This window comes from Simochromis diagramma, unplaced genomic scaffold, assembly GCF_900408965.1.
Source record: "Simochromis diagramma unplaced genomic scaffold, fSimDia1.1 OVJJ01000293.1, whole genome shotgun sequence".
Classification (NCBI taxonomy): domain Eukaryota; kingdom Metazoa; phylum Chordata; class Actinopteri; order Cichliformes; family Cichlidae; genus Simochromis; species Simochromis diagramma.
The window spans coordinates 19,355,619-19,370,246 of NW_024386801.1; the positions used below are offsets into that span (position 1 = coordinate 19,355,619).

Sequence of the window (14,628 nt, forward strand, 5' to 3'; positions counted from 1 at the left end):
GTACTAGGATGATGTCGGCGTAAATGTGCAGTCATATTCGTTGTGTTCCCACTAGTGCTTTCAGGTTAACCTCGTTAAAATGACCTTAACGCCACAACATGGCAAATCTCCATTAACGAGCTACCCCTGCGTGGGGCTAGACGGCCAACACGTTAACGAGCTAACTGTGCTAACACACTAGTTCCCACCCATGTAATTGAGCATTGCGTGGCACATCCAACATACTGTTTTACTTTAGTCCATGACGCGCTTACCTTCAGGGTCATACGTCACATGAAAACCAAAATAATTCCAAATGCCAGATCTGAATGAGGGTGGGGGAGGTTCAATTTGCCATGTTGCAAGGAGAGCTTAACTTCTGTCTCGCTAGCTTGCCCTGCGCTCTTCCTTCTGACGATCCTGTCTGTGTTGAACGCTCAGTGGATCTGCGCTCGACAGTGCAGCCTAGGCGGAGTAGTCGAACGCAGATTCACTGAGCGCTCAACACAGACAGCATCGTCAGAAGGAAAGTTGATCAAATAAATTACAAATTTTGTATTGTTCGATACATATGCGTACCGAACCGAAAGCACTGTATCGAACGGTTCAATATCGATACGAGTATCGTTGCACCCCTAATATATATGTATATATATATATATATATATATATATATTACCCTGAGGCTGTACGCTAAGCGGAAGGAAGGGGGCCGGGGACTGGTGAGTGTCAGCACCACAGTCCAGGATGAGACAACGAACATCCAAGAATACATTGGGAAGATGGCCCCAACTGACCGAGTGCTCAGTGAATACCTCAGGCAGCAGAAACCCAAGAAAGAGGAGGGAGACGAGGAACCATCATGGAAGGACAGGCCCCTGCACGGTATGTACCACCGGCAGATAGAGGAGGTGGCTGATATCCAGAAATCCTACCAGTGGCTGGACAAAGCTGGACTGAAAGACAGCACAGAGGCACTAATCATGGCAGCACAAGAACAAGCTCTGAGTACAAGATCCATAGAGGCTGGGGTCTATCACACCAGGCAAGACCCCAGGTGCAGGCTGTGTAAAGATGCCCCAGAGACAATCCAGCACATAACAGCAGGGTGCAAGATGCTAGCAGGCAAGGCATACATGGAACGCCATAACCAGGTGGCCGGCATAGTGTACAGGAACATCTGTGCCGAGTATAACCTGGAAGTCCCGAGGTCAAAATGGGAGATGCCCCCAAGGGTGGTGGAGAATGACCGAGCTAAGATCCTGTGGGACTTCCAGATACAGACGGACAAAATGGTGGTGGCTAACCAACCGGACATAGTGGTGGTAGACAAACAGAAGAAGACGGCCGTAGTGATCGATGTAGCGGTTCCGAATGACAGCAATATCAGGAAGAAGGAACACGAGAAGCTGGAGAAATACCAAGGGCTCAGAGAAGAGCTCGAGAGGATGTGGAGGGTGAAGGTAACGGTGGTCCCCGTGGTAATCGGAGCACTAGGTGCGGTGACTCCTAAGCTAGGCGAGTGGCTCCAGCAGATCCCGGGAATAACATCGGAGATCTCTGTCCAGAAGAGCGCAGTCCTGGGAACAGCTAAGATACTGCGCAGGACCCTCAAGCTCCCAGGCCTCTGGTAGAGGACCCGAGCTTGAAGGATAAACCGCCCGCAGGGGCGTGCTGGGTGTTTTTTTTTTTTATATATATACACACACACACACACACATACATATATATATATATATATATGAAGTGGGGGAAATGATTACTTGGTCCCCTGCTGAATTTGTAAGTTTGCGTCATTGATTTGCTCAATTACAATGAAAAAAATTTAATCAGATTTTTATGGTAGTTACAATTTAATAAAGAAAGATAAAATACTTACTCAAAAATCCAGAAAAAAAATGTGTTACATAAAAGTTAATACATTTATTCGCATGTCACTGAGTGAAATAAGTATTTGAACCTTACAATCCAGACAGAGTTCAGTCTCCCACTGATTGGCTGTGTCTCACATCACAATCAATAAATCATCAAGTATAGATAAAGCACAACTGTCCACAGAAAAATGCTGAGTATGATCCAAAGAACACCATCCCCTCAGTCAAGCACAGAGGTGGAAACATTATCCTTTGCGGCTGTTTTTCTGCTAAGAGTACAGGACGACTTCATCACATTCAGGAGCCAAAGTTGGGACCACATACTGTAAAATCTTGGCCGAGAACCTCCTTCCTTCAGAGGTCTAAAGATGGATGCGTCTTCCAGCATGAAAATGAACCAAAACATACTGCCAAGGCAACAAAGAAGTGGCTAAAGAAGGACAAGTTAAGGTCATGGAGTGGCATAGTCACCAGACACTCGGCCTCAATCTTACAGAAAATCTATGATACGTATGCAAACCTGGTGAACACCTATAAAAAACGTCTTCCTACTTCCAGCAGTTGCCATCAAGGGTTTCTGCACCAAGTACTAAGTCGAGTTTTCCGTTGGGGATCAAATACCTTTTTCTCTTAATGACATGCAAATAAATTTATAACTTTTATATATTTTGTGTTTTTTCTTGATTGTCTATCTCTCTCTCTTAAAATGAAACTACCACACAAATGAGAGAATGTTCATTTCTTTAGAAGTGAGCAAACTTATTTCCCCTTCTGTATATTCCTTTACAGCACTAGATGCTCATAATAAATAAAGCCAAAGTTTCAAATGATGATATGAGTATGTGTAAAGGTAATCTGTGAGTCAAAGACCTATGAGCTGCTTCACACTGTCCTAAATGTTCAGCTTCTGACACTCTTTTTCTATTCTGTATACCCCTGCGTGAATCAACACCGCATCACGGTGGAGGGGTTTGTGCAAGATTTCATGAGCTATGGCCAACTTGCCCCTGATACGGTCTCCCATGTCTCCCTGGCGGTGGGGCCAAACAAAGAGTGGTTCAGCAAATCCTGGTGAGTGGAACAAATCAAGGGTCCAGTGTACCCTGCCTGGACATGGTTACTGAGGTCCTACCATCAGGGGAAGTGGTATTCTACATACACCGTTGACAGTGGAGATGGGACACTCCTGACTTCGACCGAGAATATAGTTAGGAAAAACACCTTTAGGAGATCCTCAGTACCATGCCTTCTTTACTGTAAGCATAGTCTTGGGAGGAAGTGGAAAAATCACCCATCACTGGTGTTGAAGTCGCTGATGTAGTTAAACAATTGAAAATGTTAACGTAGGTTTTTTAACAGCAGGATTTAAAGGAATTTGTTTAAGTAACACCACCCACATAAAAAAAATGTTACTCAAATGAAAGTGTATTCACAGCAGTATTTTTATTAGTTTGTAGAAAGTAGTACAAATGCACAGACATAATGAAAACAAAAAAGGTATGTTTGTATGTAAATATTCTTTGACAATGAACATAAACAGGGTAGTGTAATACTGAGAACCAGAACTTCCTCCTCCAACAGAGAACACAATTCTTAATCAGCCTTTAAAAATAAAAAGAAACACATTATATTTGTATAAAATGTTCAAATGTAAGACAGAAAACTGTGGACCAGCTGGAAAGATCTTAGAGGGAAATAAAATCTACTCCCTTAACCATTAAGATGCTCCACAAAAGTCTGTGGTTGTGGTATAAAGCTATTACAACTGATTATTTTTTAATCTTTGTATTGTTTTGGTTAAAGGGTCAGTGCAAACTTCTGAATTATATGGTTGAGAAATATAAACGAAAGCTATGATTGGACACCAGTGAAATAATTTGGATGGGAAGAGGACTTTTCTGAGTCTGTACACCTTCCCTGAGCTTGAAATGAGTCATCAAATGAATCAGTGTTAGTGGTGGATCAATGTCAAAAACCTTCAACCAAATTTCAAAATAGCTGCAGAAAGTTTAAAGTTAAATTAGCAGAGATGGAAACTGACAGCACAAATCATTTAATTGCAGGAATAAACAATGGCCTTGTGCATTTTACTGCAAGATTTTGCTGTGATTGAGACATGTTGCACTTAGTGGCAAACAGTATATGAACATTTGCTTGTCTGGGTACTTTCATGTTGTTTGGTGTCAGGCTGAGTTTATGGTCAAACTTACTCTCTGCAGGTCAAATAAATGGTGCCTCCAACTCTAATGATATATGTACACATCTACTTTTTTGTGCTAGGTATTGCCAAAGTCCCAGTGCTGGGACTTTGGCAATACCTAGCACAATGGGTGAGCCTTGAGACAGTGATGATAACCCCAACTAACACCTCTGAGATAAACTGGAAACCCAGCTGTGACCACAGACATATCAGCCTCTGTTGTGTACCAAACAGGAACAACTGTCAAATGGATAGTGACAGGTGTGATGGAAAAAGAGTGATGGAACAAGGAGTGAATGCTCTTGCAGCAACATAATAACACCCATGATTTTGGATTTACATGTTTAACAATGACATGTCGGCAAGACTGATGTCCACAGTTAGTTTAACAGTTGCTTCATGGTCAATTGTGTCATTGGTCTATTTGAGATGGAGAGAGATAAACCAAATTCCATCACTTTAAAATAGCTCAGAGAGGAATAAACTGGCTAACTGCTAATTTGCATCCAGGCTATATCTAATGCTAACCTCTCAAGCAGAGCTTTAACCTGCTTCACTATTAGTATGGTTTAATTTGTCCCACGTTAAAACAGAGCATCGACCGATAACAGTAGACACCGAATTTCAGGTACTGAGGGGGGAACCCAAAACTACGCACACCTGGTTGTGATGGACCACAGTTAGCCCGGGCCTTTGTGATAGGATAACGGACACTTCCATCAGCCAACCAGCCTGCATCACAGTGGTCCAATCCCATCAGTTTCCATGCAGCATACAGCTGGCCCACTTTGGCAATCTGACTTCCATCACTGGAACAAGCCTGGATTGCTTCAGTGAAGTTGAGCTTGGTTGTGTTCTCTAAGAAGTAAACTGTCCCTATCCAGAAGAGAATAATCATTGAAGAAACTGTAATGACCTGGAATTTTTAGATGTAAAAAAATGAACTCAAACATGCTCATACTCACCCTTAACAGACGCAGCGAAGCAGAAAGCGTCATATCGGTGAAGGACACGGTCTCGTTGTCCATAGCTCCGTAGACCAGGAGCCAAGTTCTTGCCCCCACAACCATCACGTGGGATTGTGATTGGATACTGCACTGTGCCATCAGCCAACCAGCCAGCATTACACCAGTCTAGCCCCTCCTCCCATGCTGTAAAGAGCTGCTCAAATGTAGCCAAAGTAGCGTCCTGATCCTGGCACTCTTTTTGGGCCCTGAAGAAGTTATAATGGTAGCGCCCTTTCTGAGAGTAGTAAGGAAACACCACACCTGTATGTGAAGGAACAATGTATTACAACAGTTTGTCAATGAGTACATTTCTTTTTTAATTCAACATGATCAGAAAACCTCGAAATACAACTCAAATAATTCTCATGTCAAATCTTAAGTATATTCTGAAATGTAGAGTTCAGAAAATCCTCTTTTTTTTTCATTAATGACTAGTAAAAAAATAAAGTCAGCATTTTTCTTTTTTGTTTTGCAAATTTAAAAAAAAAGATTGTTGGACGGAAATAGGTTACATTTTACTCCCATTTATAAAGTGCCATTTCACATGAAAACACCTCCAAGTAGGGTAGTAGTCCCCCACAGCAGTCATCAACAACGCAGAGTGGGCATATTCCACCCTGGCCTCAGATGTGGAAGTGCTATTTCTCCCCCCAGCCGCTTCACACACAGCTCAAGCTGGAGCCTATCATTTGATTATGCTAAAAAAAATCATATCATCTATAAAAAGTAGAACTAAGATCCTGAGACAAGACACCCTCCGCAGCATGACTGTGCCTTGACAGGTCAGGTCTTGTGGAGTCCAACATGCACACAGCTATACCACAAGTTTCACGGGAAATGTAGGGTCACCAAAATACATTATTATATTCTTAAAATACATCTACAAACAAGAGCACCTTATAGCCTATAGCCTTATAGCCTATAAAGCTGCTATGCTTAGTGCAGCGTTCGATACTGTTGACCATAATATCCTATTAGAGCGATTAGAACATGCTGTAGGTATTACAGGTACTGCACTGCAGTGGTTTGTATCATATCTATCTAATAGACTCCAATTTGTGCATGTAAATGGAGAGTCCTCTTCACACACTGAGGTTAATTATGGAGTTCCACAGGGTTCAGTGCTAGGACCAATTCTGTTTACATTATACATGCTTCCCTTAGGCAGCATCATTAGAAGACATAGCATACATTTTCACTGCTATGCAGATGACACCCAGCTCTATCTGTCCATGAAGCCAGATAACACACACCAATTAGTTAAACTGCAGGAATGTCTTAAAGACATAAAGACCTGGATGGCCGCTAACTTTTTGCTTCTTAATTCAGATAAAACTGAGGTTATTGTACTCGGCCCTGAACATCTTAGAAATATGGTATCTAACCAGATTCTTACTCTGGATGGCATTACCTTGGCCTCCAGTAACACTGTGAGGAACCTTGGAGTCATTTTTGACCAGGATATGTCCTTCAACGCACATATTAAACAAATATGTAAGACTGCTTTCTTCCATTTGCGCAACATCTCTAAATTTAGAAATATCCTGTCTCAGAGTGACGCTGAAAAACTAGTTCATGCATTTATTACTTCCAGGCTGGACTACTGTAATTCATTATTATCAGGATGTCCTAAAAACTCACTGAAAAGCCTTCAGCTAATCCAAAATGCTGCAGCAAGAGTGCTGACAGGGACTAGAAAGAGAGAGCATATTTCTCCTGTTTTGGCTTCCCTTCATTGTCTTCCTGTTAAATCCAGAATTGAATTCAAAATCCTGCTCCTCACATACAAGGGCTTAAATAATCAGGCCCCATCATATCTTAATGACCTTGTAGTACCATATCACCCTATTAGAGCACTTCGCTCTCGCTCTGCAGGCCTACTTGTTGTTCCTAGAGTATTTAAAAGTAGAATGGGAGGGAGAGCCTTCAGTTTTCAGGCCCCTCTTCTGTGGAACCAGCTTCCAGTTTGGATTTGGGAGACAGACACTATCTCTACTTTTAAGATTAGGCTTAAAACTTTCCTTTTTGCTAAAGCATATAGTTAGGGCTGGATCAGGTGACCCTGAATCCTCCCTTAGTTATGCTGCAATAGACGTAGGCTGCCGGGGGATTCCCATGATGCATTGAGTTTTTCCTTTCCAGTCACTTTTCTCACTCACTATGTGTTAATAGACCTCTCTGCATTGAATCATATCTGTTATTAACCTCTGTCTCTCTTCCACAGCATGTCTTTTATCCTGTCTTCCTTCTCTCACCCCAACCGGTTGCAGCAGATGGCCCCGCCCCTCCCTGAGCCTGGTTCTGCCGGAGGTTTCTTCCTGTTAAAAGGGAGTTTTTCCTTCCCACTGTCACCAAAGTGCTTGCTCATAGGGGGTCATATGATTGTTGGGTTTTTCTCTGTATCTATGAAGCGCCTTGAGGCGACTTTTGTTGTGATTTGGCGCTATATAAATAAAATTGAATTGAATTGAATTGAATTGAAAAATAAATCCACTTATTCATTGTCCCTTTACAGTGAATCCTCTCTTAAGCTTTCACTTTGTTTAACAAGTTAACGTTTATCACAAACTTTGTCTGCATAAAAATAACAAAAGTGCAAGTTCAGAAGTGAAACACCAGAGACTGTGCAGCAGCAATTTTCCATCCAATCTGATACTAGATACTAGATGAAACTAGATACTGTTACTGTTAATCTAATTGATGATTTCAAATACTATGATGTCTCTGGTACTCAGGGCTGTTGAAGGCCCTAAAATAATATGCATAATCTGCTATTCTATGGTAATGTGATTAATTAAATATTTGTTTTGCAATATGTACTGTTGGAGATCAAACAGAACTTGATACTGGGCTCAGATTTTAAACCCATTTATTGAAAATTGCTCATTCAGCATATAAGACTTGGGCTTCATTTCACTTATTTTGTACATTTTATATGGTCTTATGGAAATGTTTTCAAATATAAAATTAATTCATAATTTAGGAAACAAGTAATAATGTACTTTTTTGCTATTAGAAGTACCATTATTATTTGGAAGCGTAGACCCTAATCCAGCTATGCGGTAGGGTGAAACCATAGAGAGGTCTCCATTCTAACACAGATGACTGATTTGATTGATTTATGATTTTATTGAGTTCAGCTCCCTCTTGCTCTTGGAACCAAAAGTCCACAGCATTTTTTGTAGCCCCCACAAGAATTAATCCAACCTGACTCACGTTGAGGCCCAAACTCAAAAACAAAAATCTTACCCCGTAGCTCCAGATCCACCGTCACACTGTCATCCTCCAGGCCATCAATCACTTCACAGCGATATCTTCCTGTGTCGTTGACCTGTAGCTCATTGATTACTAGAGACATGTCCCCTGGCGCTGAGCGTCGCAGGCGCACGCGGCCACGGAAGCTGCCGTAGCTGCGGTGGCGGCTTCCCATGGCAACCATAACCTCAGTCTCCTTGAGGAAGGCATCAGCAGAAACTTGTGGAGTCATGGTGTTGGCAGGCAACCAGGACCATTTGACACGGGTCTTGCGTGGTATAGTCAGTTCAGGCTCATAGTGGTAGTGACACGGAAGGGTGACAGTGCTCCCCCTAGTGGCTGACACTGAAGACTGAGGGGATTCCACGTGGAGACGAATCCCATTAAAATAAACTAGAAAAGTCAGAAGAAAGACAACATGTTAAAAGGCCGAATTAAAGCAAACAGAGCTAGTCTAAATGGAAGGTTTTTAATCTAAATTTACCACCATCACAGCAAAATAAACTTGTACCTTCCCCCGTTGTCCTCCTGTATGAAGTCTATGAAGGTCAATTGTGCCTTCACCCCAGGCACGTGCAGAGGGGGGGGGGGCTAGAGGGGCTTGAGCACCCGCCCCTTTCCTGATGGGTGCCCAAAGTGCCCTTTTGTTGAGGCAACTTTTTTTTTTTTTTTTAAAAACATTTTTATTGTGTGTGTGGGTGCGGAGTCCTGTCTGTGCCCCTCAACAATAATATTTAACTATTAATCACAGTTTTGCTAAATAAAAGGATCTGGCTTGCATCAGTCACATGATCACATTTAACCAATGATCGCCCTTGACGGCAGAACGCGCTGGTTACGAGCCGGGAACGAGCTCACAAAGAGCACGCGCATTTTTAGCGGTCCGGAGCTGTAGGAGAAACACAAGTTAACTCAGAGACACAGACTGATGTGACAAAACCAGTAAGTAGGTGTACAGCGTACACTGTAGTGTATAGCACCCAGGAGTATCATAAATACTCCTGGAGTATCATATCAGGAGTATCATAAATACTCCTGGGTGTATCATAAATTCGACATGACGAATGACTTCTGAAGTCTTAATTCAGCTCAAGACGCTGTAGATTCCCGTCAGTAACACTTTCGGTCCGCTAGTAAAACGTAGTTCTATTAATCTGCGCTTGAACCGGAACCGGATGTAAGTTCCAAAAAACTGAATTTTGGAACTGAAATTGAATTGTAGAACTGAAACTGAATGGTGAGAAGTGAAACTGAAATTATTCGAGAGCTGAATTTTTAAAGGATAAAATGCAGTTTCAAAGCAAATCAATTCATTTTCAAAGTATAAATTCAATTTCAATTTAGACTAATTCAAATTCAGTTTTCAAAAGCATTTATTCAAGTTACAATTCAGATTCAATCTGAGCAATTCAAATTCAAATTGAACTTATTCAAATTCAGTTTCTGATGGCACAGATTTCTGCCCATAGTATCAGCTTATTACGTACACGTTGGTAAGTTGTCTTTTTGCAACTGACGAACTGAAACAAATGAGCGTGCTGTGTGTGCAACAGCGCGACAAACATTACCTGTCCTTTTATTAACTGCACAAGTAGTGCTGGTCATAGCTGCTGGCTACCTGTGTAAGGCTGTCATGGGTCTGTAGCTCTGTCACCGTTTTAGGGAACATATTTAGTTTTAAAGTAAGTTTCCGGGCTTTTCCTGCCTTTCTGGAGGGATTATATTTCACTAAAAAACGATCTAATATGCATGTCCACATAATTATGCATTATTATAATTTTAATATATTAAAAAAAAACACAAGCTGTATTTTAAGAAGCAGATTATATTAGATTTATATTTTAAATAAGACAAAATTTGGATTTTACAGCAGTAAAATGATTGTATCTCTACAGTTTAAAAAGGTAATAAGCTTTGCCCCTGCACAGAGTGGATAGTGAAACAAATGGAATCATCATAATGACATTATTTCATATTTATTACTTCCCCCTCCTCATTGCTTTATTATTGTAGCTCTAGTAATAAATAATAATGTAAGGATTCTGGATCAGCACAGTGATGCCCATAGTATATACAGTATTCTGAAGAAGGTCTAAAATATCACTGTGTGTGCGTGCATGTGTGTGTTTTATGTATATGGATTTTTGTAAATTATTACTCATGATATAACATCGTCCAGACATGCCTGGTAAGGACATGAGGAGGAAACAGTAGGAGCTGTGTGAGACTACTAAAGGCAGTGCTATAACATTTTTCTGTCATCATTTTATTATAGATTAAGTGCAAGAGTTGTTAGGTGTGGATAATTAGATTATAGTTTATTGCAATAGCAAGTTGTGCCTTGTTCTCACATAGCAAGTGGAGAGTGATATATGAAAAGATGGGATGGAAGGAAGAAGAGAAGCAAAGAGTGATTCACAGGCAGAGCCTAAATTATTTCTCACAGTTTTTTGTTGCCTTATGGTTCCAAGCGCTGTCACCAATCTTTGTATTTTGTTATTATCTCATGACACTTGTTTAATCAGCTACCATCTCTCCTATGGACTTTTTAATGTCTACAGTCTCAGATCAACACAGCCCTGCCCTCCAGCACTATCAGCAGCAACCCCTCAACAGCTAAAACATTGGCTACGTTTGCTTTGCCTTGTTGCCCATATTAGATTCTTGATGAATGTGTGTTGTTGTTATTCAGCCTGGTTCAATGTGCCCCTTTTTAACTTTGAGCACCCGCCCCTTTAAACCTCTCTGCACGGCCCTGCTTCACCCAAATGGTTTATATTATTAGCCTGTATTTTACAGATAAAAACTATGATAATCAGTGCACAGTCGGCATGCATGTTTACCATTTGCCAAATTATTTTGAGTTTCATAGTAACAATGCAAATCTGATTACACGATACTCAAGTCTGTAAAGTCTGTTTAGAGTTACAGAAACATGGATGTGTTTACCGAAATGTGGAGAAAAGAAGATAAAAGAATATCCCAAAAACACATATTACATGTAACACAAACACACATCGCTCACTACTAACAGTATTTGTTTTGTTAGCCCTGGATGACTGCCTGTAAATTCATAAATTACAGCTGTTTTCCCACATCCTAATTAGTTCCGACCAGCTGTGTGTTGATGCATGTACCACAGAATGTGTTAATCATGTCCACACAAACACACGGACAACCTACTCTTTCCGTTTTCCGTTCGATTGCTGGAGTGAACCCTTGGTGTAGCCAGGATTTTCAGCCCCGCGCGCGCGTACAGCAGGTGCCGATAGGCTGGGTTTTCTTTTTTTTTTTTTTTTTTTTTTTTTTTTTTTTTTTTTTTTTTTTTTTGTGTTTTTTGTTTTTTTTTTTTTTTTTTTTTTTGGGGGCCCTTTGAAAAATTTTTTTTTTTTTTTTTTTTTTTCTTTTTTTTTTTTTTTTTTTGTTTTTTCTTTTGTGTTGTTTTTTATTGTTCGTCCTGGAGTGAATTAAACCATCTGGTGTAGCCGAGGATCCTGCCCTGACAGCCCGGCCACCTCCGCAAGCCAAGGGAGTGGAGAAGAGGGAGAGGGAGACGGGAGGAGATACACGCAGGGGGAACCAGGAAACATAAAGAAGCACTAAATTTAACAAAAAAAAAGAAAAAGAAAAAAAAGGGGGCGAGGGGGGGAGGCCTCCCCCACGACAGCGTCGGGGGGAGCGGAGGGGTAGGGGGAAAGGAGGAGGGGCGGGGAGGGAGGGGGGGGGGGGGGGACGGCGGAAGGGGGGGGGGGGGAGAGGGGAAAAGGGGGGGGGGAGGGGGAGGGAGGAGGGGGAGGGGAGGGAGGCAATAACGAAGGGGCCGCCGCGCGCCCACGCGCGTGCCCGCGCCGCGCCCGCGGCCCCGCGGTCCCGCCCCCCCCCGCCCGCCCCTGCCGCCCCGCTCCCCCTCCCCCCTTGGCCCCTTTCCCCCCCCCCCCCTCACCGCTGCCTGTCTTTCCCGCCCTTCTCCCTTGTCCGTTCGCCCCGGTAGCTCGGTTACGCCCACCGCGGACCCGCGTTCTCCTCGCCCGCGTGCGCGGTCTGTGTTTTGTTGTTAGACTGATAGTTTGCTTTGGCTTGCAGCACTAAGTCTTGCAAGTATTTCAGCTCCCTCAGCTTAACAAGCTGTTCGAAACATACCCAACCAGGGGGGGGGGGGCATACACAAGAAGCCTGAGCGGGGCGGTGGGGGGGGGGGGCTCCCCCCACCTCCAACCCAGATTCTTTTTAACGATTTCTTTCTGCTACTTACCAAAACGGCTTCTCCGAACCGATTTCCACTCTCCTTCCGTCTGCTCATGTGGCCCCCTCCCCTTTCGCCCCTCCCTGCTTTGTTTCGCACTGCGGAAGTTAACACACTACTATACCCCACCCCCGCGTTTTTTTCTTTAAAACGCAACACGTCATTGCTGAACTTAGGAAATACATAGCACCCTTCCCAGTAGGAAAGTCCTTGAATTATTTTCGCGTAGACAACAAAAAAAAAAAACCTGTATGCCGAAACCACTACTATGACTTTGTTGCCTTGTGTTGCTTTCAAGTTGGGTCTAAACACGTTATCTCTCCACTTGATCCTTTCACATTTCTTGGCGTAAAATAAAGCAAATGCACAGACTGAAGAGAACTTTCCCTAACAGCTCAGTCGTTAGACAAATGCCGACAAATCTCTCATCGTATTAGCTTAAACTTTCCTGAGTAACAGAAAACTATAAGCCTTCTTTTATCTTCACGAAAACATTAAAAGGTTTCAGCTCTGAAACGATTAGTACAAACCGGCTATGTTACCTTTATAAGTAAAGCCTTCTGTTTTACCACCTGAATAAAAAATAATGTTCATGGGACCAGTTATAAAATACAAAACTAATCCAGATCTCACTCACAGAAAAGCAGTTGTCCGCTGAACGTGTCTTCGCTTCACTTACTCTTCATCCTCTGTCTCTGCTCACCGGACCGTCCTACTAGCCAACCAGTCAGGGGGAGCGCGCGCCAACGTCACGAGCTGAGGCATCTCGAGCAAAGACCTCATCACCGATGAACCAATGAGATCGTCCTGCAATGGAGACACCGTCGCCGCAGCACGTTATAACTTTTTCTACCGACTCTGATGCGTCAACACAAGAGTGCCAAACTAATGCTAGTGCATGCACCCTAGTTTGCCTTTGCAAGTGAGCCAAACTGCTAAATCCAATGCTCAAAAGCCTTTATTATAAAAGAGAATATCTCTGTGTGTAAGTATAGAGAAACTGTTTTCATATTAAATGGAAAATACATTTGGAAAGTTGGGTCAACTCAAGTGAAGTCATCGATTTTAAAATAAAACACGAATAAACATGTATAAGCAATCAGAAGACTTCCTGGTTTAAAGCACAGAGAACAAAAAAAGGTTTTAAAAAGGTTGGGATGTGATCGTGATTTACTACTGCAAAGGCCTGATCTTCACCATGTTTTAACTTGGACACCGTGAAAACTATGAGCATCTGTTTTGCAGACTTCAGTGATCTAATGGGAGTGTCCAGAGTTAAAAGACCACGGCGTTGACGAGGTATCAGCCTCGCATGTTGTAATAAATGTGATAATATCCAACATTTTTTGATTGTAATCCCTTCATTGCACCTCTTAACTGCCCAGATTTCCTTCGGGGGTTTCATTTTAGCTTCCACATAACTCCTTTCCTCCACTTTAAGTTTAATTTCGCCTATTTTATGTGTCCTAAAAGTAACAACTAGGCCACATTAATATTGCTAAAAAGAAATTTTAAAAAACAACCCTAGCTTTCTAAACTGCCTTGGATTAGGAGCAATATTGTAGCCTACTGTTATAATATTTCTTTTTCAACTTAATTACTTTTAAATCAAGCTTCTTGCTTTATTTTTATTTTATTTTGTAGCATTTTATCTGTCTAACCTTAAGTAAACCTGAGTAGTGAAGCAGTTTTGCTTGAGACAAGTTATCCAGTGAGCAGTTCAAACATTTTGACCATCTCACACAATTTCAATAGTAAAAGGTTGCATTAAACATTCTTATGTTTATGATGCTACATGGAATAAGATCCTAAACAGTAAATATGACTGCAGCACACACGTAGTGTACTGCATCTTGCATACAGATGGAGCCTGCTATTTGACAAAAAATTTATAGGGGTCAGTTCAGTCCAGTCAACCTCTTTAAGACCTCACAAAAATGTGCTCAAATCCAACCAGACAAACCCAAAATTTAAAATAAAACCAAAACCTGATCTGTTATTACACAAATGTAGCTGTGTAATAACAGATAACAACTATGTTATCTGTTATTTCGCAGAGTTTAAGTATAG

The 14,628-nt window shown here is 41.9% G+C and overlaps 1 protein-coding gene across 1 annotated transcript; it reads right to left on the minus strand.

The window, feature by feature from the left end:
* Positions 1–3,271: 3,271 nt before the first annotated feature.
* On the minus strand, positions 3,272–8,926 carry hapln3 (hyaluronan and proteoglycan link protein 3). Its single transcript, XM_040026367.1, has 4 exons — positions 8,827–8,926; positions 8,310–8,708; positions 5,019–5,321; positions 3,272–4,929 (listed from the first exon to the last, which is right to left on the minus strand). The coding sequence occupies exons 2-4, from the start codon at positions 8,545–8,547 to the stop codon at positions 4,613–4,615; spliced, it is 858 nt and encodes a 285-aa protein (XP_039882301.1). The 5' UTR covers positions 8,548–8,708; positions 8,827–8,926; the 3' UTR covers positions 3,272–4,612.
* Positions 8,927–14,628: the final 5,702 nt, after the last annotated feature.

What these genes read in the sequence shown, in the direction of transcription:
- hapln3 (XM_040026367.1), bottom strand. Translation starts at nt 8,547, where the DNA reads ATGACTCCACAAGTTTCTGCTGATGCCTTCCTCAAGGAGACTGAGGTT. An exon ending in GGTGGATCTGGAGCTACGGG is followed by an intron (nt 5,322 to 8,309) that starts GTAAGATTTTTG and finishes CTTCACATACAG; the next exon opens with GTGTGGTGTTTCCTTACTAC. An exon ending in CTTCGCTGCGTCTGTTAAGG is followed by an intron (nt 4,930 to 5,018) that starts GTGAGTATGAGC and finishes TCTTCTGGATAG; the next exon opens with GGACAGTTTACTTCTTAGAG.